We start from the raw sequence: 26,299 nt of genomic DNA, 5'->3' as shown, positions 1-26,299 counted from the left end.
ACAAATATTACAACTCTGTTGGGAAGTGGATACTATTATTATCTTTATTTTACAATCAAGTCTGACCCTGGGTCCAATATGCTATCTCCTGTATTACCTAGCTCTCTTAAATGACTAAGGATGATTTTAGTAAATTCTTTTTTGAATTCATATCACATTTCTTTTAGTCTGGTAAACTTTTACCAAAATTGTAGAATTAGTAATAGATTTTAAAACAAAATCTGAACACCAGCCCTGAAGTTAGGAGGACCTGAGTTCAAATCTGGTCTCAGACACTTAACATTTCCTAGCTGTGTGACCATGGGCCAGTCATTTGACCCCAGCTGCCTCAGCAAAATAAATAAATGAATGAATGAATGAATGAATGAATGAATGAATGAATGAACCAACAGCAACAACAGCCAAAAAAATCCATACTAGAGCAGCCTGATGTAGAGAGCTGGTAGGAAGACCTGGATTCAAGTTCAGTCTCTAATGTACACTAGCTGTGTGTTCCAATACAGATTATTTAACCTCTCCATTGTTCTGGCCAATTTTAAGGTGATAAATTATAGTGTAAGTGCTGATCTTCAGTGATTGAGTTTCTTAACTACATTTCCTTAAATCAAGGAAACCACAGTTCTGTTTTTATGTATGTATATGTGTGACCCTGTGTGAGAGACAGAGAGATAGAGACACAAAGAGAGACAGAAAGAAAGAGATAGAGACAGGGAGAGACCATAAAAACAGAGAGAGAGGTAGAGATTTAAAAAAAAAAAAAAAAAAAAAAAAAAAAAGCAGGAGGAAATGGAGGGATGAAAGAAGAGAGAGAGAAAGAAAAACATATATAGGAACTACAGAAAAAAGTGGCATTGATGATAGTTGTGTATGATGAACTACATAACACCTGTAAGCAAAATTAAAAATAAGTAAACATTCATTGCCTCGTGTTTATAAAATACAACATTTAGAAATCCATATTACTAAATCAGTCAATAAGAGTAAAATCCCTTAAAATGAATTATTTATCATGAATTTCACGGCTACCAGAAACTTCATATTCAGTACAATAAAAAAGATAGATGGATCGATAGATAACAGCAGATTTACCATTAATTGAGTGCTCTAAATTATGATAAAAAATGCCATATATTTTTGGAGGGGATGAAATTTTTTTTAAAATTAGTTGTCTTAAAATAGAAAAATGTTTCATAGAAATTAGTTACTATTTTGCTCTGCATTTCATAACTACTTTATATCATAAGTACTTATTTTTTAGATTTCTTTCCATGAAGGTTCTCAGAATATTTTCATCATGACAAATATATTTGTAAATATATTTCCTTATTTTAAACTATTCACATATAATTTTACAGTTCATATACACATTTCACTAAAAAAAAAGTCATCTAGTTAGTTTTGTACTTAAGTGAAGTGCTAGAGATAAAAATTAAAAAAAGAAAAACAGTCTTACCCTCAAGGAGTTATATTCTAATACGGGAAATAAAATTTGAAAAACTAGGTGGCATGATACATATACACACACACACATACATACATATATATATATATATATATATATATACACACACACACACACACACATACATATTATATGGGTGATCTCAGAATGGAAAGCACTAGTAGAAAGTGCTATCTGGGAAACTAGAAAAGAAAAGAAGCCAGGGAAACTGAGAGGTGGAGATAAGAAGGCAAAGAACTGGAGCTCAGGGAGCAGAAATTCAGAGGTTAGTAGATGGAGTTTAAATATGTTTAAATTATGGTCAGTAGGAAAACCATTTCAGCAGCCAACAGTTTAGATCTAGAAGTGATGAGGGCCTGAATTAATGTTGTGGTGGTGTGAATGAAGAGAATGGGTCATGGTAAGATATAGATTAAGTAAATATGGTAAATGCAAGTGAGACATTGAGGATGACAAATGTAACAGGCTTGCCTGAGTGAGATAATGGTGTTGCCCTTAAAAGTAAGCTAAATCACTATTGTCTATCTACCCAGGTTACTTATACCTTCGGAAGCTAATAATTAATGTGCAACAAGAAAATGGTATTTACACACATATATTGTATCTAGGTTATATTGTAACACATGTAAAATGTATGGGATTACCTGCCATGGGGGGAGGGAGTGGAGGGAAGGAGGGAGGGGATAATTTGGAAAAATGAATTAAAAAAAAAAATTAATTAATAAAAAAAAAAAAAAGTAAGCTAAATTTGGAAAACTAAAAGAATTTGAGAGACAAATGAGTATTATTTTGCATATGTTAAATACAAGACGCCTACAGGACTTGGTCCAGTTTGAGATGTACAAAAAGCAACTGATAATGTAGGAAACAAAAAAGGCTAGATATGCAGATCTGGGAATTCTCTACTTCGAAATAATAACTTATCCCATGAGACCTGATCATATCATCAATTGTGATAGTGCAAAGGGAAAAAAAGGGATGCTAAATTGCAAGTTCCTTGAGGGCAAGGATCATCTTGACTTTTTTCCCCAGTCCTTATACTTAACATAGAGCCTAGCACAATGTAGGTACTTAACTAAATATTGTGACTGCCTGACAGATGACAGTTTTGGAGACACCTACAATTTTACAATTTGTGGATAAGAAATGAAGAACCAGAAAAGAAGACAAAAGAAGAGAAATTAGACAGAAAAGAGAACTAGAAGACAGTAGTGTTATGAAATCCTAAAGCAGAGTGAATATTCAGAAGGAAATGGCAATTAATAGTAAGTACCAACTGCTTCAGAGAAGTCAGAAAGGACTGAGAAAATGTCATTACATCTAGTAATAAAGAGATCACTGATAATTTTAAGTAAGAGATACAACAAAGTATATTGGAAAGATCATTGTTCTTAGAGTTAGAAAATAAAGAATTGAATCCTGTCTCTTGCTCTTTGATCTTGGTCAAGTTATTACCTCTTTAAAACTCATTTTGCATATTTGAGAAGGATTGAATTAACCTTTCAAATGCTCTACCTAATGGAAATAAATTGATACCCATTTGAAATTTGATATAGGTTTCAATAAATGGTGATAGTAAAATGATCAAGAACAATTAAAAAAATTTTTTGTAGTCTTATAGTCTTTATATTGGTTGTTTCTCATGTGTACCTCAATGTTATCATCTATAAATTTACCTCATGGGAATGCTACAAAGCACAATGAACAGAAAAGTGACAGCAGTACTTATTAACAGCATAAAAATATACCTAATGAAAAATGTACATACAAAAGTTGATTTGTTTAAGTGCCTTTAAAAAAATTAAATAAATTATATTCAAAGCATTCTCAGTCAGCTAAGTTGAGTTTTAGTCATCAGTAGCTGGCACATGGCTGCTTTATTAGAAAGAGACTAGATTTTAATCTGTAATTAGGTAGTATTTAAAAATATGGCTGCAAAGAAAAGATAAACTTTCCTATTCTCCATAAATCATGAGATGACACAACTCTAAATATGAACCATAGAGAGATAATTCACTCTCTGTCTTCACATTCATACAACAAACATTAAAAACAAAGGAAAAAATGATCTCAATTCTGAAAGTCTTAGAAATGAAAACTCATTATCTGCTATCTATTAATTATGGATTATGTGTTAAAAAAAGAATACACTATATGTAGCATGTCTATTATTTTCAAAGTTTTGTTAGGTTTTCTATTCTGACATTTCAGAAACTGAAATTCTAATAAGTAGTGGAAAAAACAATAAAATGTTAAACTGTGGAGATAAGAACATAGAAGGAAACTTGTTGACAATTAATAAATTTATGTAACAATATCTCTAAGTAAAGGTTTTGAGAAAGAGAAAGACCATGAATAGCAAAACTGACTTTCCTCTGCATTTTTGATTAAAGATGAAAAATCTTTCCTTCATTTAGACACATAGCTGTTGTCACATGAAGCAGCAATGGTAAATATTTAGCTTCGTATCATGAATAGATTACAAACCAGAAAGCAGATCTGATTTTTTAAAAATGCATTTTATACCTGATAGGCTTTGTGACTGATGCCATACACTAATGGATTTGCTCTCATCCGTACATAAAGATAAGTGTAACTTATCCACTTCACTGCTTCTTCCACATTAGTAACTGTTCCCAGAGCAATCTGCAAGTTCAAATATGACAAAAATTAAACAGATTATAAGCATAAAATCAAGAATATTTTTCATAAGCAAAGGGTTACATCAATCTATACTTTAAAAAAAAAGTATAAGCATTTATTTCTCTTAATATTTAAAAGAAACTCCATCTCATTTTGAAAATGTAATATAGAGCATGTTGTTTTAAAAATGAAAAGTAGTGATCATGGAATCCAAGGATCTGAGTTCATATAAAATTCTTCTACTTCTTCACTATATGACCATGGGCAATCCATTTAATGTATAGAACTACAGTTTCCTCATCTATTAAATGAGGGTATAGGACTAGATGACCTATTTACCTATTTGACTCTATATTTGGTTAACAACATTTTTCAAACTAAACTTTAGGTCTAAAGAATATAAGGATATTTTTAGCAGTGCTATTAAAATGTTTTACTTGAAACTGAATTAAAGACATAAAAAGTTTTAAATCTGTAAGTGAATTAACTTCACTATAACATAGTATCTTTAAGTTCAGACTTCTCTATTACATACATACATATACCTGCAATATATGTATGTATGTATATATATATATATATATATATATATATATATATGTGTGTGTGTGTGTGTGTGTGTGTGTGTGTGTGTGTGTGTGTGTTCATCACAAATTATATCACTATTCTTTTTTTTGAAACTCAAATACAAATCATCTTTTACAATATCATATAAAAGCTTTATGGGAAAAAATGGGCAAAATACATTGAAACTGTTTCTCTTTCTCTAAATAATATTTTATTAAGAAAGTCATATTTTAATAGTTTCATTAAAATACCTCTCTTTACTAGATACATCATTAAATTATATCTGAATAATGGAAATGTTATTTATTCTTCAATTTTTATAATTTTAATAAGAAAAATGTGCATTTCAAACAAGACCAATTGTAAATTTCATATCTATTCTTAATTCAGTCTGAAGCAAAAATCTAGTTCCTGATTTAGTATATTAGGTTTAAATTGCTGATTTATACTTTATATATTTTTGTAATGTACAGCCCCCCCCCTTTTTTTTTTGGCCTAGACTTGTGATTTCATGGGTCTAGATAAATTCTCTCTACCAATTTAGATCATAAACTGTTTTGTAAGTTAGCTTTTAAAGTGCTACCTGGAATATAGACTTGAACTAAGTTTTCTTGATTCCAAGGCCATCTCTCAATTCTCTTTGCCATAATGCTGCTTAATAAAAATATTTTCATGAGTTTAATAAGTTAAAAAAAAGTAACTTAGATAATTTTGAACTCATCAAAATTCTGAAAATTCCACAAGTACAAATATATTTTTAGGTGATACAAAAGTCTTAGAAAATGGAAAAATTATAATAGTAAAATAATTAGGATAGCAACAGTACATAAAGACAATAGATAAATAAGTAGTCATATTTCCTTTAATCAGAGTTTTCCATTTTATTAAAAATTTCATCAACACACAATTTGTATAATATTGTTGTCCAATAATTTTATCCTCATAACAATAAAAGTAACTATCAAACTTCCAAACATTTTCTGACAACTTAGTGATATTCACAATAAATTATTCTGAAAAACCAAAAGAATGTATATCTAAAATGGCTAATACCAATAAAAAAATTAATTGCAAGCAGAACAATGCTCACATTCTAGTGTCTCAATCTTTTTACATCTCTACTTTTTAATTGTTAACAAAATCAAAAAATGAAAGTAAAATCAGTACCATTATTTAATTATAGGAATTAAAGTTATTTAATGACATTAATTAAAATAGTTTTACTACTATTCACTAGTAAAAAGGATTAAGAGATATGACAGGAAGAATGAGAGAAAAGACATTTTATACACACACACACACACACACACACACACACACTCTCTTTCATCGACTGCAAAAATTAATGTGCTTTCAAAAGCACAAATAGGAATACTCATTTGCAGAAATTTTAACAAAAAAACAAAAAAAAATTTAACAAAATACAAAAATAATTTATAATTTTATTCTCTTACGGATTTCCTTACAATATAAGAGGTATTAAATTCTCAAAAGAGTTATAACAAGAGAAGTTATACAATTTCATTCCCTAGGGTTCTTAAATAATAGGACAGACATCCATTTGTCTACATGGCTTTAGAGGAAGTTAGTTTAAACATAAGGTTAATGAGCAGATGCTTTCTTAAGTTCTTTTCCAAACATCTAGCCAAAAGCTGTAAAATGAATTTTTTAAATTGTGGGATATATTAAGACATTTTAAAATAATATACCATTCTGAAAGTAGATAATTTTATAAACAGCAAAAAAATTACCCTATTCTAAGTATCAATAAAAAAAAAATCCAATAATTTTTAAAAATAAACTACAAGAATAATGATGTAAGAACAATGACAATAGACTATAGAGTTAGCAGAGCTTTGTAAAAGAAGACTTCTGGATATTCACAATAAAAAAAATGTACTTTACTCAATGACAAAATCATCAGTACATTTTTAGACACCAATCCTTGATTGCCACCTAGTGACAAAAATCAGTATCTACTTCTAAACAATTGCTGAAAAGTAGCAGTAACTTAAGTATGCTTGTCTGATGAAATCGAAATCATTTTATAATACCTTCCTATAATAAAACTTAGGAAAGTGATAATTTGTTACTTTGTTAAATAAAGGATAACCAGTTGATCTTATATAAAAGGCAAATATGTTTTACTTTATTACTCATATGTAATTTTAAAATGCAATTAATGAAAAGTTGGTTTTAAATTATGTATCGAGTACTCTCCAGTCTACTATAAAAATTATCCCCAGGCCTTCTACATTTCTAAGGCTTAAGAAGCAGAGTAACAGAAGTTAGAAGCTGCCAAAAGGGATTAGGTTTGTAAATGATAATTTTAAAAAGTATTTTTCTCCTCTTAACAGTTCAGTTCTTGAAAAGATATCTGGTGATATCGTGAGGATCCTGTGTATTTGTTCATGAAAGGTAAGGCAGCAATAAAATAGACTTAAAGTTTCCTTCAATATGAGGTGCATTCAAATGTCTGGAATAAGTTTGTCTTTCTCCTAGTTCTTTTATTACACAATCTAGGATACTCCCATCAAAAAGAGATTAGTCCAATGTTAGCTACATATTCCACATACTGCTATCCTTTAGTCCCTTAGTCGAGACAGCTGAAATCAAATGTCTTCTCTAGATCTATTAAATATAGAACCATATATATAACTATTACATATATTAAATATATGCAATAGCTTTGGACTGTTCCTTCCCCCTAGTTTTTTATGAATGTGAAGTCACAATGCTTAAAAGTGAGAATCCCATTAGAAGGCTAAGGAAATCAAATGTTAAGAGATTTTTACAATTTTATTAAAAATCTTATTTACACTACTCTAATTTGTCATTTGGTCGCTGGCTTTATGATTATTTCCTGAGTACACAATGAGTATTCAGAATATAAAAATCCTAAATGATAGGGATCAGATCTTTGTATATATAAAGTACACTCAATATTAGCAATGATGATTTCCCTCCTAACTTGTATGGCTTAAACAACTAAATATATATATATATATATATATATATATATATATATATATGTTGTAAGTGCTGAATTAAAAATAAATGCTTTATTTTAAACTAATTTTTAAACTAATAGATACTTTTGTTTCCAAATAAATATTCAGGGTGTGATCATTGTGTTACATTTTCTTCTCTTTGATCTGAGAAATTTATTTGTTGAATCTACCTACCTATTCCCTGAAAAAATATAAATAATAATAAATGATGACAACATTATAGGTGACTTTTCACAATTATTTTCTTTCTTGGCATTGAAGTTTTGTTATTTGTGCATAAGACAATTCTAAGTTCCTTCAAATATACTCATATTTGCTTTAGAATCAAAGAAAATCTGACAAATGTAAGTCATGTAAAATGTTAATAAATTTGTCCTTTTTTGAGAATTGAGAATACAAAGAATCCTGCATCAAGGTCTCAATTATTAATTTAATGCAATAAATGTACAGGGGTGTCTTGTGCAAATTTCATTTGCATTGTGATGGCCTCAGAGGTCTCTTTCAACTCTGTAAATGTGATTCTGGATGGTTTTAGGCACTAATTTCCCTGACTTTAATCTTCAATGACTGTCCATATTCAATGAGGATAATCTTCACTGATGTCCAGTCTCATTCTTTCCATATCCCAGTAATTCTGAACCTCTGGATGCCATACTACAATTCACTTTTCCTATCCTCTCTATTGTTTCCTTACTCCCATCACCCTTAGTCCATTCCCTTCTATGTTCTACCCTTCCATGTGCCATTCACTTTTATCCATGCTTTCCATTGTGCTCTACTGAATTCTTGTGTATCATTGGCCACCACTACTTTCTATTTGACAAGATTATAGATTTTCCAACTGAAATAATTTCTGTGCTTGGTTGGCCTTCAGTGACTTTTAGTGTTCTGTGTTGCAAATCTTGAAATGCTTCACTCCCCTAAGAATTTGACTTGAAGGAAAACCAAAGAGCAATGAAAAAGCATACAAAGAGGATATAAACAGAATGAAAAATATTTCCAATCATTTTCAAGATCTTCTTGAGCAAAAAATATGAAAGGAATGCTACAAAAATAATAGGTTTCTCTGATTTACTGAGAAAGGCAACAGGAAGATCAAGAAAGAGAAATTCTATTCAAAATAAATAAAAATATATAGGATTAACTTAGTAAGACATTACTGAAACTTAAACTAAAACCCCAAAATACTTTTTACAAAAATTGACTTAAAAATTAAAGAAAAATTTTATTGGGGCAGTTTCTGCCAATATATTAAAATGACAATAATATCTAAATAAATCTTCTGAGTTAGTGTCATATAGCTCAGACTACCATGGAGTCATTTTATGGATTTAGGGGGGAAAAAAGACAATTAATCTTAGGAGAAAGCAGAAAGCAATATGGAATAAAATTGGCTTTAGACTAGCATGTTGTACCATATTTAAGAATTCCAAAAAGATAAATGACTTAAGTATAAAAAGTCCCATCATTAAAAATAATATTAATAAGGAATAGGAGAAAAAACTATTCATAATATGGTTTAAAAAAAAAAAAAGGAAGACTCAGTAACCAAATAAAGTATAGAGTAGATCCCAAAAGATCTAAATTAATAGTAAGATAAATATAAAGATTATAATACATATTAATCATGTTAAATTAAAAAGCATCTGCATGGAAAAAAAAAAAAAACTTGAGGAATATTTTTTTAAAACAAGTATTTTTGAGTCAAGTCTGATATTTACAAAAAAAAAGAAACTATTATCCTGTTATCTTTATCTTCAAAATGGAATTTTTGCTTCTGGATAATGAAAAAGAAAGAAATAAAATGCCATTATTTCTATCAACTAAGAAGATGAGGATTTTCGTAAGAGAAACAGAATTACTGTAAAAAAGCTAAGAAATAGGGATTACAAGATCTTGGCTTTGCCCCAGTCTTTGCTTCTTGATAGAAGTATAACAGAACATATGTCATTTAACTTGTAGGAGTATCTTCTTATCTGCAAACTAGAATCAATAACTTGCACTATTTACCTCATAGCATTTTTCTGAAGAAAACATTTAAAACATTCTATAAATTAATTAGTCTGTTTTTTGGGGGGAAAAAAAAAAAAGGCATTATCTGAAACCTAACAAAAATTTTTAAATATCCCAGATATAGTAAAGAAGATGAAACTGTAATATTGAACATTTGTAGGTATCTCTCCATAAACTATATTGGGGGTAGCTAGGTGGATAAGGCACCAGCCCTGAAGTCAGGAGGACCTAAGTTTAAATCTTCCTAGCTTCCTAGCTTCCTAGCAAGTCACTTAACCCCAATTGCCAAGGAGGGGGGAAGGGTAAGGGGAGGAGTGGGATGGGGAGGGAGAGAGAAGAACACACAAACACACACCAAAAAAACAACACTATATTACCTGACAAAAAACAGAATATAAGGGCTTACTAATATATTTGACTAAATTCTGATAAAGATTTAACAATTTTACAATAAAGACTACATATTAAATAAAGCTTTCTTTAATGAAAGATTGATTACAACAATTTTTAAATACAAATATGCATGTTAAACTGGAATTTATTTCTTATTCATGTTGAATCGAAGAATATAGGGGAAGGTTTATTGAAAGCCAAGGAGGATGAGGACCGAAAGAAGTTTAGAAATCCCAGAATATGTTAGGCTAGCAGTTTGCAATTTATATCATCATTATTTACTAGTTATATATTATGATATTTAAATCTGGGTTAGCTATACTGCAGATCACATAAGAGATTTACATACTACTTTTCTGTACAATGATACTCAGATGCCAATTTTGAGAAAACCTTATAAAAAGGCATTGTTTTTCTGTTTGTTTTCTTTGACTGCTTCCCTAGAGTATCTAGGTCTTTCAGCTAGTTACAGTTTCTAAGATAACAAGTTATCATTAATCAGATCTTACCTCTGCATTCAGATTATCTGCAAGACTTTCCAAAAACTGGCTTTCAATTGGATTCTGTTGAGTAAGTAGGGTCAGGTAATGGCTGAGTTTATCATGAGTTGTTATGATTATGCCTTCCCCAAATTTATCAAACTGCGGCCTTCCAGCTCGACCAAATATCTGCATGACATCTAAAATTCCAAGGTCAACAAAGGAACCTCTTTTTGCAGCATATATTTGTGTTCCCTGGTTAAAGAAAAAGTTAATAAAAATTAACATAAGCACATACAAACATAATCCTGATGAGATGAATGCTGAAATTAGGCAAATATGGTATGATTTCAAAAGTGTACTTTACTTAATCCTATCATAATCAATGATATAGTTAACATTTTATAATATATATTAGGTTCTCAATGGAGAATATGATTTAAAGTCAATCAGACCATCTAAAACATAATTATTTCTCAGTGTATATAGTTTTATAGGTTTCTTTCTTTTTTTAAAAAAATAGATACATATCCATGTGAGAAGAATAAGCTCTTACCTTAATGATAACAGCATGAGCAGGGAGATTGACACCCCATGCTAATGTAGCTGTACAAACTAGAACTTTGATATGTCCATGAGAAAACAGGTTTTCAACCAAACTTCTGTCCTGTCGAAGCATTCCAGCATGATGAATACTAAAGCCATCTGGAAACATTTCTCGCAACTGCTTATTTCTTGACTTTTGTACCTGTAGTAGGTAAAAAAATCAGAATTTATGAAAAAAATGTTCCCATCGTTTTAGCATCATTATTGAATGTTATGCTCCTCCCACTAAAAGTCTCTAGGACAATATAGTGTCAGTTTTTCAAATTATAATTAACTCTAGACTATTTAATGAAGCTAATAGTGAAGGTCTTATAAAACTGGTTAGCCTATGAAAAAAACTTTTATAACTGTGTGAACTGGAAAGTCTTAAAGATAGAGAGATAAATGAGATAGGCAAGAACCTTAAAATACAGTCTATAATAAGAATTCTTAGTATTTTGAGGTTTATACTCCATAACTGACACCAGTGAAAAGAAAAATATAATTTTCCTGAATTGACAAATGAGAGAAATACCCACCAAAACCCCAGCAAAATAAAAATCAACATGTGACAATGAAGTATGTAAACAATATTCCAAAAGAAAAAACAAAGCTATGAAAAGGGAAAGTAATTATGACCCCTGGAAGCTGCAAGAAAAGTAGCTAAATGGTGAATATGAAGCTCGCTGGGCAAGTGTGAAGGACAGCCATGAAATGTCTGAATAAGAGGGAAATAAGTGGTACCTGAAGAGAAAGAGCTGACTGTACAGGCAAAATTTCATTATAATGAGCTTCAGAGGGCAGCCATATATGCCTTTTAGTTGAATTTTGTTGTAATGCATGTATTGCTAGAAATCATACTCCTAGTCTTCAGGCGGTGGAGGCAAAGGAGAGCTGATTCCCAACCTCCCTGTAGTGAGACAATAAGTGAAAAGAAGCCTGAACCCAGTAGGGAAGAAGAGATGTGTCATGTGTTCTAATCATCTCTATCATTCTAAATTCTTATATCTGAGCTCCTAGTGTTGATTTGGGAAGTCATTTAAAAAAAAAAAATCTTAGTATTTGAAAATACAAATGTGAAGTTAACAAGTATTTACAAAGCACCTACTATGTGCTAGGCACTATGTTAAGCTCTGCAGACAGAAAGAAAAGCAAAGTAAAATAGTCCTTGCTCTCAAGGAGCTCACAATCTAATGGGGAAAACAACATGCTAATAGCTGTATTAAAAACTATTTCTATTTCTTCTCTATCTTTCCCTACATATATAAATAAATAAAAACATTCAAGATAAACCTCAGAGATAATCTCAGAGGTAAGGCACAGAAAAACTGGGAAAGGCTTCTTACAAAAGATAGCTAGGCTGCAAGATGGATAGTGTTGGGTATAAAGAAGACCTGAGTTCAAATTTGTCTTCAGACACTACTAGTTGTGTGATCATTTAGCCTTTGTTTGCCTCAATTTCCCCAATTATAATGAGTTTAATAATAGCACCTATTTCCCAATATGATATTACTTATAAAGCACTTAGCACAGTGCCGGGCCCATAGTAGGCACTCTGTAAATGCTAACATTATCCTCATCATCTTAAAAGATGGAATCTTAGCTGGGACTTGAAGGAAGCCAGAGAACCCAAAAGGTAGAGATGGCAGTGTTCTAGGCCAGTAAAAATAACTGGAGTCAGGAAATGAAGTGTTTTGTGCAATGATCAGCAAGGAGGCTAGTGTTAGGGATTACAAATACATGGATGGAGGGGAATAAGCTGTAAAAATACTAGAAGGTAGAAAGAAGATCCAAGTTATGAAGGGCTTTAAAGGCAAACAGAGGATTTCATATTTGATTCTTTAAGTAGGAAGCCACTGGATTCTAGTGAAAGGGGGTTGCTGCTGTAACATGGTCAGAGCTGTGCTCTATGAAGATATTTTTAGTAGCTAACTGGAGAACAGAGTGAAGTAGAGAAATAGTTTAGGCTAAGAGATTAATAAAATAATTACTGCAATAATTTCTGTATGAAGTAAAGGAGACCTGTACTATGGTGGCAATGTCAGAGGAGAAAAAAGGGAGTATATAAAATGCTCCAAAAATAGAACCAACATGGTTTATCAACTCATTGGAGAGGGAGATGAGAAAGTGAGAAATTAAAGATGACACAGAGTTGTGAGCCTGCCTAACTGGAAAGATGATAGTACACTCAACAATGAAAAGACAGTTAGAAAAAGGAAAAGTTTAAGAGGAAAAATAGTGGGCTCAGTTTTAGACACACTGACTTTAAAATGTGTGTGGGGCATCCAGTTCAAGATATTTAAAAGCAGTTGGAAACTAGAATTTGATAAAGAGATTGGGGCTGGATTTATATTTAGAAGCTGATTTTAGAATCCCAAGTAAAATACTATATAGGAAGAAGAGAAGAGAAGTCAGGAAAGAGTTTGGGGAGCACCTCCAGTTAGCAAGCATAACTTGGATGTAGTTCTAGCAAAGGAGAATGAGAAAGAGCAGTCATAAGGTAAATTGGGAGAGAGAGAGAGAGAGCTATGTCAAAAGAAAGGCTAGGAATTAGAAAGCATCAAAAAGAGAATGATCAACTATACCAAAGGTTGCAAAGAGGTCAAAAAGGACTGAGAAAAGATCATCAGATTTTGGCAATCAAGAGCTCCATTTGAAACTTTGAAAGAAAAGGAACAGGTTTTTGATTTTTAGAGAACCTTCGAATCCATTGATAACTTTGGAGAGAGAAATTTCAAATGAGAGAAGCTGGAAGCCAGACTGCAGAGAGAGTTAAGAAGAAAAGGAGAAGTAAAAAAGTGAAGGCAGTGTTTAGATGTGAAAAGGAGGAAGATCACACTAGATGGCAGCTAATGGTGATGCATAGATCAAATAAGGTTTTGTTTTGGTTATTTATGTGTTTTTGTGGATGTCAAGTATGTTTGAAATGAAGATGTACACCTACAGTTGAAAATTAATTGCTATTTCACAGAATGTCAAAGGCCATGAACGGGTCAGTTTTGGTTTAATTCACCTTAGCTTTCTTCTTTCCTTCTTTAATATGGTGCAAACCTTATAAATTGGAGATTTGCCTTAGGGATTTAGTACAATGATAGGAACCAAATATAGATAATATATATAACTACTATATGTAGAGGGTTTATTTTAAACAGATAATGAAAGCATCACTGGTTATCAACTGGACCTTATACTTACTGTCAAAAAAGGCCATCTAATACAGCTAATCTATAACAAGGTTTTTCCACTGAGGTTAAATATTTATATGTATTGAAATAATATTTTTAAAAAACCATTAATACCTTTTCTATAGAGTTTTTAATCTAATTTATGAATATAACAAGTAATTTAAATAAAATATCAGATCTTGTTATTCTCTTACTTTCACAGGGGGTTGGGGGGGGAAATAAAATGATCACAGAAATTGAAATTTAATCAGATTCAAGTGTATAGGTAAAAAATGGTAAATTGAATAGGTGACAAAAATAAAACTCAAAAAGTTCTAGACTACTGGGGGAAAAATGCTAACTTCCTGCCCTGTTCTTCTCTTAGTGAAAATTATCCATTAATTTGAAAACATCTGAAAATTGGGAATATTAAGAGCATCCACAAAATCATTTAAGCATCCTAAAAATATTCACAGTAGAAAATTACTCTGATCAGTAATACTTTATAAATACAATTTGAAATACTGATGTTGGTTAACAAATAAGAAATAAGAGAGCAAAATTTATTAAACAAATACATAAAGTATTATTTGTAAATATGAAAAAACTTGCTACAAATTTGCCTGTAAAAAGTATACTAAAATTTCAGCTTATTTAATTTTTTTTTTTTTTTTTTTTTTTTTTTTTTTTACTGTAGGCAACTTCCTCTAACAATGAAAATCAACAACTACTGACCAATAAAGAGTGTTAAATAGTGTTAAAGAGCCACCTGTGATACCCAAGAGGCTTTTTGGGTCTCTTCAATGACTTTTAAGAAATTTCCCCTTAATTCAATTCTTGTATTTTTATTATGTGGATCTTATTTACATGACAAGATATACAATCTTCCCTATTAAAACTACCAAACACATTTGTATAATGAATATCTTTCAAAACAGACTTCAATATAATTATGTAGCTTGTATCTCTACAACTGTGTGAAATTAATAGTGCTTGATTTGTTCCATTTCATAGATGAGAAAATTAAAGTTCAGAAAGGTTTGAGTAATCTGCCATAAGTCATATCAGTTTTAAAGCTGAAGCCAGGATTTGATATTAGCATACTTTCCATAAGAAAAGCAGTGTAGTAAAGAGTAGAAAAACTGCTGAAATTGGAGATGGGGGCACCTGGATTCAAATCCTACTCACTTGCTGCAGGTCCTACCAATCCATACCACCAAAACACTCACCAAACAGGATTGTTTTAAGGATCAAAAAAGATAATTCAGGTAAAACATCACAAAATAAACATTAGTTATTATTACAAGGAAGCCATATTACTTCTTGCAATATAAAAATGACCAAAATTCAATATTACCAAACTTTTAATTTTATATATTATGCTACATTTGGTAAATTGAAACCATAAACTTAATTTCATTGTATTGTATCATATATTTATTTTCACCTATATTAAAATTCTAAAGAGTAAACTATTTTTTACACAAAACACACACACACACACACACACACACACACACACACACACACACACACACACACACACCCCTTAACAAACAAGCTAGAAAGGCTTTAAATATAGGCTGAGTAAATAACTGGACTTTTATGCCAAAGGAGCATGCCTAAATTTGGAAAGCCTTATCACTAGTAGGTTTGGAGAGCGATGAATTCTTTGGCCAAAACAATTCTTTAAAATATTTACTAAGTCAAAAGTTTTAAATAATGGCTCAGGTGATACGTCTTCCATATGTCCTGATTCTAGAGAAGTTTGTTAGGAGTACAAAGTTAACAAGGAAGGATGAGAGCAAACTTGAACCTATGACAGCCATTTTTAAAGTTTTCAGTGTGACTAAGCCTCAGAAAACTACAAAGCAAGACTTGATTTTTGCTGATTGCCTAGACTGTCTTGATTAGCAAAGGAGAAATTGTTAATGTAGATTAAAATTAAAAGTCTATGTTACTCCAAGAGTCAAATACCCATCATAAGAGCCTTCTGGGTTGGGGGGGGGGGAGAGGTAGGAAATTAGAGATGAGGCAAAGCAATGTATTAAACAAACTAAGACAAGAAAATTCTGTTCTAAGTTTAGTGGTTGTTAGTGATCAGATGAATCAAAAAGTAGACAGCCAAAATGTCAAATGAGAGGACCAAATTTAATTAATTAAAAGTATTAACACACAAAAATGTAAAATCTTAAAGATATTTTTTTTTAAATCAGTCAAAAAAAAAAAAAAAAAGAAAATGAAGTGTGAAAAGATAAAACAATTCTATGAGTGAGTAAGAGAACAATTTTGAGTTTGCAAAAAACCAGGCAAGCTAAAAATTAGTCAATGGTGTAACAGAAGGTCTAAACATTAATGCTATCCTAGACTATACTGAGCAAGGAAGGAGAGAGGAAGAAAAAGAGGCAAGTTTGGAAGAGAAAGGAAAACGGGAGGAGAAATTTAGAATTAGAAGTGATCTTAGCATTAATAGAGCTTATCAAGTTCAACTTCCTATCTTTGTGGAGGAAGAAATTGAGTAATAAAGTAACCTGCCCAAGGTCCCACTGCTAATAAGTATCTGAGGCAGGATTTGAACCTAAAGTTTTCTTGGCTCCCAGAAGGGTGCTATTACACTTTGGGTTGCAAATCCAACGGAAAACCAGTATGATAATGAAGGCTGGATCTGATCTTTTGAGCCAGAGGATTTTGACTTTCCCTCTACAATGTAAATTATTAATAAGTTTAATTATTTTTTTTTATTTTATTATTTCTCTTAGTTACATTCAAAACAATTTTTTTCATTTGTTTTTAAGATTTTTGAGTTCTAAGTTCTCTCCTTTATTCCCACACACAATTAAGAAACTACATGTGAAGTTATGTAAAACATTTCCATAAAAGTCAAGTTGTGAAATGAAAATAAAACCCTTAAGGAAAATTAAGTTAAAAATAAAAAGAGAGGAGGTGGAGCCAGATGGTGGAGAGGCCACAGGCATCTTCCTAGGCTCTCCTTTTCCCCCAATCAATTTTAACAAAATTCAGTCTAACAATTAGTGCTTGATTGTCAGACCCCACGAATATTGGGAGTACAACACATTACCAACGGAAGATAATCTCGAAATTCTCCAGAAAAGGTCTGTTTTTGCTCTCACTTGAGGACAAGACTGGGGTAGATCAGGGGCAGACTCAGGAAGGCATTAAGAACCAAGGGAACTGCTCCTGCTGAGTAGACCAGGAGGGGGATGGGTGTGATCTCTGCTGGAGGAAAATATGCAGGGAGAACTCTACCACAGTGTGAGCTAGATTGCTCTGGCAACAATTCAGTAGATCAGCAGAGAAGCTACAGACACAGGGGTAAAGACTATAACCCTGAAAACCTAGGGTCTCTCTGGACCTGACCACACCCACCCAACACCTGGAGTGACTCAACATGAACCAGGCACAGGCACAGTCACTGCTCTCAGTGCAGATACTGTCTTCCTACTGCAACTGATTTCAGCACAACTGCTAATCTGAATGCAGCCTGTGGGTACTGTCCCACTGCTGCTTCACTGCCACTTCCTGTTGTCTGTAGAGGCAGCTTGGAAATATGCTACTATCCCATATAAGGAGACCATAGCTTTTCTTTTCTTTCTTTTTTTTTTTTTCCTTTTTTAAAATGAGCAGAAAAGCTAAGCAGGCTCTAACTATAGATAGCTTCTATATGGAAAGAGAGCAGACTTCAAACCCTGAGGAGACTAAAAACAGTTCTTCTCTAGATCCAAAGATAGATATGATCTGGTCCCCATCACATAAGGCTCTTATGGAAGAAATTAAAAAGGATCTTAAAAGAGAGCTAGAAGAAAAATGGGGAAAGGAAAAGAAAGCTTTGCTAGAGGGTCAGGATAAGACATATAACTAATTAAAAGATAGAGTGCAAAAAGAAATCAACTACCTGAAAAACAGAATCCGTGAAATGGAAAAGGTAAACAATTCCAAGGAAAACAGAATGTGTAAGTTGGAAAAAGAAAATAATTCTTAAAAAAAAAAAAATTGGCAAATAAAATTCCATAGAACAAAACAACTCATTTAAAAACTTAATTGGACAAATACAAAAAGAAATTTTAAAAAGTAAATGAAGAGAATCATTCATTAAAAATCAGACTGGAACTAATGGAAATGAATGACTTGAGGAGACACCAAGAATCAGTCAAACAAAACCAAAAAAATGAAAAAATAGGAAAAAAAAAAGTTAAAAGACCTACTTGGGAAAACAACAGACCTGGAAAATAGACCTAAGAGAGATAATCTGAGAATTATTGGACTTCCTGAAAATCATGATTAAAAAAAGAGCCTAGACACTATTTTTCAGGAAATCATCAAAGAGAACTGCCCAGATGTTATAGCAACAAAGGGCAAAATAGACATTAAAAGAATTCATTGATCACCTACTGAAAGAGATCCCCAAATCAAAACTCCAAGAAATATAGTGGCCAAATTACAGAACTATCAGACCAAGGAAAAAATACTACAAGCAGCTAGGAAAAAAAAATTCAAATACCAATGAGCCACAATAAGGATTACTCAGGATCTAGCAGCATCCACATTAAAAGACTGAAGGGCCTGGAAACTGATATTCTGAAAGGCAAAAGAACTTGGAATGCAGCCAAGAATAACTTACCAAGTCAAACTGAGCATTTTCTTCCAGGGAAAAAGATGGACATTCAATGAAATAGGTGAATTCCATCTATTTCTGACAAAAAAACTGGAACTAAACAAAAAAGTTTGACTTGCAAATATAGGATTCAAGAAACATAAAAAGGTAAAAAGAAATTTTGGGAACTACATTTCTTTTATGAGTATACATAAAGAGTACGTGTATAATTTGGTTTTACTGTTTATAATATAAAAAAGAATCCAGAGGTGGAAAGGAAATTGTACTAGAAAAGGGAAAAAGTGGAAGTACTACGTCTCAAGAAGAGGCAAAGGAAACCTATTAGATAGAGGGGAAAAAAGGGAGGGGGATGAACACAGTGTGAATCTTATTCTCATCAGAATTGGCTCAAAGAGAAAATATTAGACATATGTGATTTACAGAGAAACTTCTCCCACCTCATTGAAAAGTGGGAGGGGAAAAATAAAAAGAGAAAAAGTAGGATAAATAGAAGGGAATAAGAAATTGTAAGGGAAAGGTTTAAGAAAAGGGGAGGGATTTTAAGGGAAGGGGAGGAATCCTAATGAGAGAGAGAGGGCTGCATGAAGCAAGTGGTGCTCATAAGTCTAATACTAGGTAGAGGATAAGAGGGAAAGGAAAGAGAAAAGCATAATTTGGGGATAAAAAGATGGCAGGAAATACAGAATTAGTCATTTTAACCATAAATGTGAATGGGGTAAACTCTCCATAGAGCAGAGGCAAATAGCAGACTGGATTAAAAGCCAGAGTCCTACAATATGTTGTTTACAGGAAATACACTTGAAGCAGGGTGATACATAGAGAATAAAGGTAAAAGGCTGGAGCAGAATCTAGTATGCTTCAGGTGAAGTCAAAAAAGCAGGGGTAGCCATCTTGATCTCAAATCAAGCAAAACCAAAAATTGATCTAATTAAAAAGGATAAAGAAAGGTACAATATCTTGCTAATGGGTAGCATAGATAATGAAGCAATATCAACACTAAACAGATATGCATCAAGTGGTAGAGCATCTAAATTCCTAATGAAGTTAAGAGAGTTGCAAGAAGAAATAGACAGCAAAACTATAATAGTAGATCTCAAACTTGTACTCTCAGAACTAGATAAATCAAACCAAAAAAATAAATAAGAAAGAAGTTAAAGAGGTAAATAGAATACTAGAAAAATTAGGTATGATAGATCTTTGGAGAAAACTGAATGGAGATGAAAAGAGTACACTTTCTTCTCAGCAGTTCATGGAACCTATACAAAAATTGACATTTTAATATTAGGAAATAAAGACCTCAGATTCAAATGCAGAAAGGCAGAAATCCATCCTTTTCAGATCATGATGTAATAAAAATTACATTAAATAAAAAGCCAGGGGAAAATAGACCAAAAAATAACTGTAAACTAAAAAATCTCATCCTAAAGAATGATTGGGTGAAACAACAAATCCTATGATTTTAAATAATTTCAACCAATTAATAATTTCACCCAAGAGAATGACAATAATGAGATGTCAAACCAAAATGTGTGGGATGCAGCCAAGACAATAATAAAGAGAAATTTTATATCAATAGATAAAACAGAGAAAGAGAAAATCAATGAATTAGGCTTACAACTAAAAAAGCTAGAAATAGAGCAAATTAAAACCCCCTAATCAAACACTAAACTTGAAATTCTAAAAATAAAAGGAGAAATCAATAAAACTGAAAGTTAAAAAAAAAAACTATTGAATTAATAAATAAAACTAAGAGTTGGTTTTATGAAAAAACCAACAAAATAGATAAACCATTGGTAATTTGATTAGAAAAAGGAAAGAAGAAATTCAGGTTGTTAGTCTTAAAAATGAAAAGGAAGAAATTTCCACTTATGAAGAAAATTCCACTATGAAAGTAGAGCAATAATTAAGAGTTACTTTGCCCAACTTTATGCCAATAAATTTGATAACTTAAATGAAATGGATGAATACCTTCAAAAATATAGACTTAATGGAGAAGGTGATACAAGAATTAACTAAGCTTTGAAGAAAAATCCTATAAGAATTACATGTACTCCAGTCATGTGGCAATCCCAGGGTAAAGGGAGATAAAGTGCCATGTGTAAGGGACAGTTGAGGTCTAATGAATTGGCAAAGACAGCATGAATAGGATATGTATAATGTATGATAAGCCTGAAACAAAGGACTTTTTATTTGATTCTAGAGGTAACAGGGGTCCACTGGTATTTATTGAATAAAGGATTTATATGAACAAACTTTAGCTGAATCACTCTAGTAGTTGTGTGAAAAATAAACTGGGAGTGGTAATAGACCTGAGGCAGAGAGACTAGATAGATTTGAACTAGGATTGTGACTATGCACAAGAGAGAAAGATGAATTCAAAAAACGTTGTAAAGTAGAAATTACAAGATTTGACAACTAAGTGCTTATGAGCAATATATGAGTGAAGAGTTAAAACAATGAGCATAATATCTAGAATTTATAGCCCATTAAAAAGACTTACATGAACTGATGCATAGTAAAGTGAACAGAACCAGGAGAACGTGTACATGTAAGCACAATTGTTTGATGAAAAATTGTAAATGACTATTCTCAGCAAAATAAAGATCCAAGAAAATTCCAAAGGATTAATAACGAATCATATTATCTCATTTCAGAAAAATAGCTGATATTTGTTGAATACAGCTGGAAGCATACTATACTATTTTTCACTTTATTTGAACTTTTTTTTTTTATTCGAATCTTCTTGTACAAAATGACTAAAGTGGAAATGTTTTAAATAATTGGAAAAAAAAAAAAGGGGGGGGGGGGATTTTTGTGTACTACCAGCTCAGTGGCCCTACAGAGATATATGTCAGTCAAAAATGCTAAAAAGACCTTAGGCTGAATTAAGAGAGACAGAAATCATGAATAACAATCCCAATGGACTCTGCCCTGATCAGACCATATGTGGAATATGTTATGTTCACTTATGGATATCACATTTTTGGAAGAATGCATGAGAAAAGTTACTGTGTCTTAAGCTATTTATGCAAATATCTGAAAAGTAGATAATGCCACAAATTAAGACTATAATTTAAGTGTTTAATAATATTTAAGTATTGCTACTTATTTCTCTGCAGTCATAAGTTTCATAGAACATCTCTGTTTCTCATACTAATCAAAAAGCTATAATTTTCTTCTAATACCTTTATAATGTTAGTTTTGCTACTATCTATCAAAAGCTCTGATATAACATATGAGCTTCACTACTCTTGATTTCATTCAACTCATTTTGTGCTAACCACAGAAAATTTACAGCTCACTTTTCTGTTAAGACACTTGTCCCCATCTGTGGTTTCAGTCTTATATACATCCAAGTTTTGGCTTGGAGCAGAAATATATGAAAATGTGTAGTTTATGAAGAGGCTAGCTTAAATAGCAAGAAGTCTCTTATACCTACTATGACATTTCTGTATTCAAATACAGAATTCATGCTGCTAACTTGCTTTGGATCTAAGTTCTTCCTCCCAAACATTCCATGTCTAGTTTCTGATGAAATGGAAAAATCATTTATTAAGTGCTTACTATGTTTCAAGAACTGTGTTACGCATTAGCGATACAGATAGAAAATTGAGATAATCCTGCTCTCAATGAACATCTTAATTAGAAGAGACAATACATAAAAGATGCCCATATTTCACAGTAGATAGGAAGTTCAGAGTACACAGATTCTAGTCATGAAGTTGCCGAGGTCAATGACAAAAGCTTATGAACTATTCTTACCCCAGAACACCATGTCTGACTGCAGGTACCCTTCTCAGACTGCCCTGGATTGGTGAATTAGAACAAGGTAGTGAATGACAAAGCTCCCATTTGATAACTGTTTCCCCATTCCTGCCTGAAAGTGCTCCAATATGGACTTAAGACTTTCTTTTGCTTGAATGCACAGACTTTTCCTGCAGTTGCAAAGCTCTATAGTCCATAGCCTATACTCCATGAACTATTATTTTCTTGAAGGGATTATCATCATCTTATTCATTTAAAAACACTGATAATGCTCTTTTAAAGTTCTTCTATGTTCATAGATATTATTGTTATCAGATGAGAAGAGAAGCTAAATGACTTGATTACATAATTTGTAAATACCTGTGGTAGGAAATAAAAACCATTATGTTTGAATTCATCATCTTTTCATTATACATGCAGTAGTGCTACCAATTAGATGGTAATATTTAATTTATTAGCATCTACTATCTAGGAGAATCTAAGATGCTATATATATATAGGTAACTCAAAAATACAAGATATAGTCATAAGCAATTTAAACATGCAACTATATAGTAGCTCTTATCAGAGACAAGAAAGGTATCTCAACTGAAATAACTTTTAGAAAATAAAGATAGTTATTTACTAGATACTAGCATAATTAATTTTCAAATATTCCATAAATAAATTCTCTACTTTTTCTGTAACAAAAAGGAACTTTACAATAAGACTGCTTCTCTTGGTTAGAAAGAAAGAAGCCTCCTTAGAAACTCTCAGTTCTCACTTCTATAATGGTGCTTTGCATCTACTTTGGGGCTTCCAGGTAAGAGCTTGTTATTTGTTTAAGCTACATCCTTTTGGTACTTATAGCCTTCTATTTCTACTAAAAGCCATGCACTATAATTGAAATGTTGGATATGGATGTGGAAAGACCCACATTGGAGTCTTGGCTCTATTATTTACTATCTATGTAATTTGAAAAAATTCTCTTAACCTCTCTGGCATACTTTCTCCATCTGTAAAAGGAGGGAGATGAACTAGTAAGCCTTTAAGGTCCTTTTCTAAATCTGACCAGTAGCAGAATTAAGTCTTTTTTTTTTCTTAACTCCATACAATACCCCATATTTTCTCTGAATTCATTTATATATTTGAACTTAAGGAATAAACGTCCTATATAGGTTAAGAACAATACCAATGCTATATTATAGAAAAATCAAACTTGAAAGTCTAGAAAGCCAGTTCAAGTTCCTTGACTAAGATGATACACCTCATCATTGGGGAAAGCATAATCTTTCTTCCTGTTTTGTCATATTTGTAAAATGAGAAAGTTGAACCAGATAAAACTTTACAATCTTTCAGAAGCTATAGACCACTTGGCAAGCTATTTATATCACTCCTCTCATTTAATTATCATATCTATGCTGATGATTCTCAAATCTATCCATCCAGCTCCACCTTTGTGCAGACCTCCTGTCTTCCGTTTCCAATTGCCTTTCACACATCTCAACTCAAAAAGTCCAAAACAAAACTTAATATCCTTCCCTCCGAATTCCCCCCACTTTTTAACCTCCCTTTTATTACAGAAGGCACTTCTGCTCTTCCAGACTTTCAGGCTTATACTCTAGAAGCAATTTTGGATTCCTCTCTATCTCTTGATCCCACATCCCTATGCCCCAATACCAACTGTTGCGAACATCTTTATCACTTTTGCAACATATCTCAAATATATATCATCTTATCTCCTCCAACACAAGTCGCCACTCCTGTCCCTCTTTCTCTAACACCTGTATTATCATAAAAGCCTGCTAGTGGGTCAGTCTTTCCTTACTCCAATCTATACTTTGCTCAGGCATGAAAGTGATTTTCCTAAAATGCAACTCTAAATTTGTCACAATCCTAAAATCCCAACTCAGCTTCCTATTGCCTCTACCTGCAATCAAATAGAAAAGGCTCTGTTTGGCATTCAAAGGCCTTTATAATCTTTCCAGTCTTTTTATACCTTACTCCCACAGACACACACTTTGATCCATTCCTCCTGGCTAATCTACAAACAGGACACTTGATCTCTTGGTTCTGGTTTTCTGGTTTTCTTGGACATTCATCCTGTAACATTCTTCCTCAGTTGTTTCAACTACTGACCTTTCTGGGTTTTTCTTTATTTACTCCCAACTAAAATGCACCCCCACTTTTTTCAACAAAAAGCCTTCTTATATATTTGATTACATGTTGTTTCCCAATTAGATTATAAGTTCCTGGTGAGAAGAAACAATCTTTTTTTTGTCTTTTTTTTTTTTTGTATCCCAGGTGTGTGGCACACAGGTGCTTAATAAATGTTTGATTAATTTGACTGTAGATTGCTTTTTTAACTTACAATGCCAAAAATGCTGAGGGGTGGAGCCAAAATGACAGTAAAGGTGGGGACTCACCTGAGTTCTCCCAAATTCTGGAGAGCAAAAGAGATCATATAAGAGGCAAAAGGACCCCTACAGGCAAAAATGTTTGTAGCAGCTTTTTGTGTGTGTGTGTGGAGGCAAAGAATTTGAAATCATAGGAATGCCCATCAATTTGGGAATGGCTAAACAACTTGTGGTATGTAATTGTGATATAATACTATTGTTCTATAAAAAATAAATGGAGAGCTTTCAAAAAAACCTAGAAAAATCATATCAACTGAAACAAAGTAAAGTGAGCAGAACCAAGAAAATAGGATACATAACAACATTGTATAATATTCACTGTGTACTGTGAATTAACTTAGTTATTCTCAGGAATCCAGTAATCCCAAAATAATTCTGAAGGATTAATGAGACTATCCACTTCCAGGGAAATAAATGATGGAATATGAGCATAGACTGAAGGATAATTTTTTTCACTTTCTTCATCTTTCTTGCTTTTTTTTTTTTTTTTTTTTTTTGGAGGGGGGTGGTGGAATCCCAACTCCAGGTTGTTTTTGTGCATATTATTCCCAAAGCTTGCATGTGCTCTTTTCTTCAACTCTTCCTCAGAATCCTTAATTTTTTTTGAAGTTAACTCAAAAAACATCTTTTCACATGAAGCTTTTCCTGATTCCCATGGCTGTTAGTACTTCACCCCCAAATTATCTTGTCTTTATTCATATTTGTTTTATATATTCTTATTTTATAGATATAACTGTGTTGCATATTGTCTCCTCTGAGAGACTGTATGCTCTCTGAGGGTATGAACTGCATTATTATCTACTTTACATTCCTATCATCTCAGAAAGTGCCTAGTGCACATTAAGACTTTAATAAATGATGTTGATTAAATTATATAGATAATCCATTGTAGGTAGATAATCTTTTAAAAGACTAACTTCATAGTACTTAGTCTTTATTGTAATTTAATACATTAGGCAGGAGGTGAACTTTTAAGTCATCTTGTTTTGCTGTTGTTTTCAAAAAAATTTTTAAGTTGTGTAATTTCCTGATTTGTTATATTATTAAAAATCTATCATATTTAAGGAAAAGGAAACTAAGAAAACATAAAAAGATTAAAACTAGGCTATTTACCTTCATCAAGAATCCTCCAAATATACTGCCTAAACTAATAAGGTCATGTGCCTTTTATGTTATATTGGACAAACA

The 26,299-nt window shown here is 32.0% G+C and overlaps 1 protein-coding gene across 3 annotated transcripts in view; it reads right to left on the bottom strand.

The window, feature by feature from the left end:
* ASCC3 (activating signal cointegrator 1 complex subunit 3) overlaps nucleotides 1-26,299 on the bottom strand; it is a 325,569-nt gene that overhangs the window by 160,413 nt on the left and 138,857 nt on the right. For all 3 annotated transcript variants that reach the window (XM_074310218.1, XM_074310220.1, XM_074310219.1), the window contains exons 15-17: nucleotides 11,125-11,316; nucleotides 10,599-10,823; nucleotides 3,989-4,108 (exon numbers count right to left, since the gene is read on the bottom strand). In XM_074310218.1, the coding sequence (XP_074166319.1) occupies nucleotides 3,989-4,108; nucleotides 10,599-10,823; nucleotides 11,125-11,316 (537 nt within the window). The remainder of the gene's footprint in view (nucleotides 1-3,988; nucleotides 4,109-10,598; nucleotides 10,824-11,124; nucleotides 11,317-26,299) is intronic.

The sequence above is a fragment of the Sminthopsis crassicaudata genome, chromosome 4 (assembly GCF_048593235.1).
Source record: "Sminthopsis crassicaudata isolate SCR6 chromosome 4, ASM4859323v1, whole genome shotgun sequence".
Classification (NCBI taxonomy): domain Eukaryota; kingdom Metazoa; phylum Chordata; class Mammalia; order Dasyuromorphia; family Dasyuridae; genus Sminthopsis; species Sminthopsis crassicaudata.
Note: the sequence above shows the minus strand (reverse complement) of the source record. Positions and strands in the feature narration are given on the sequence as shown.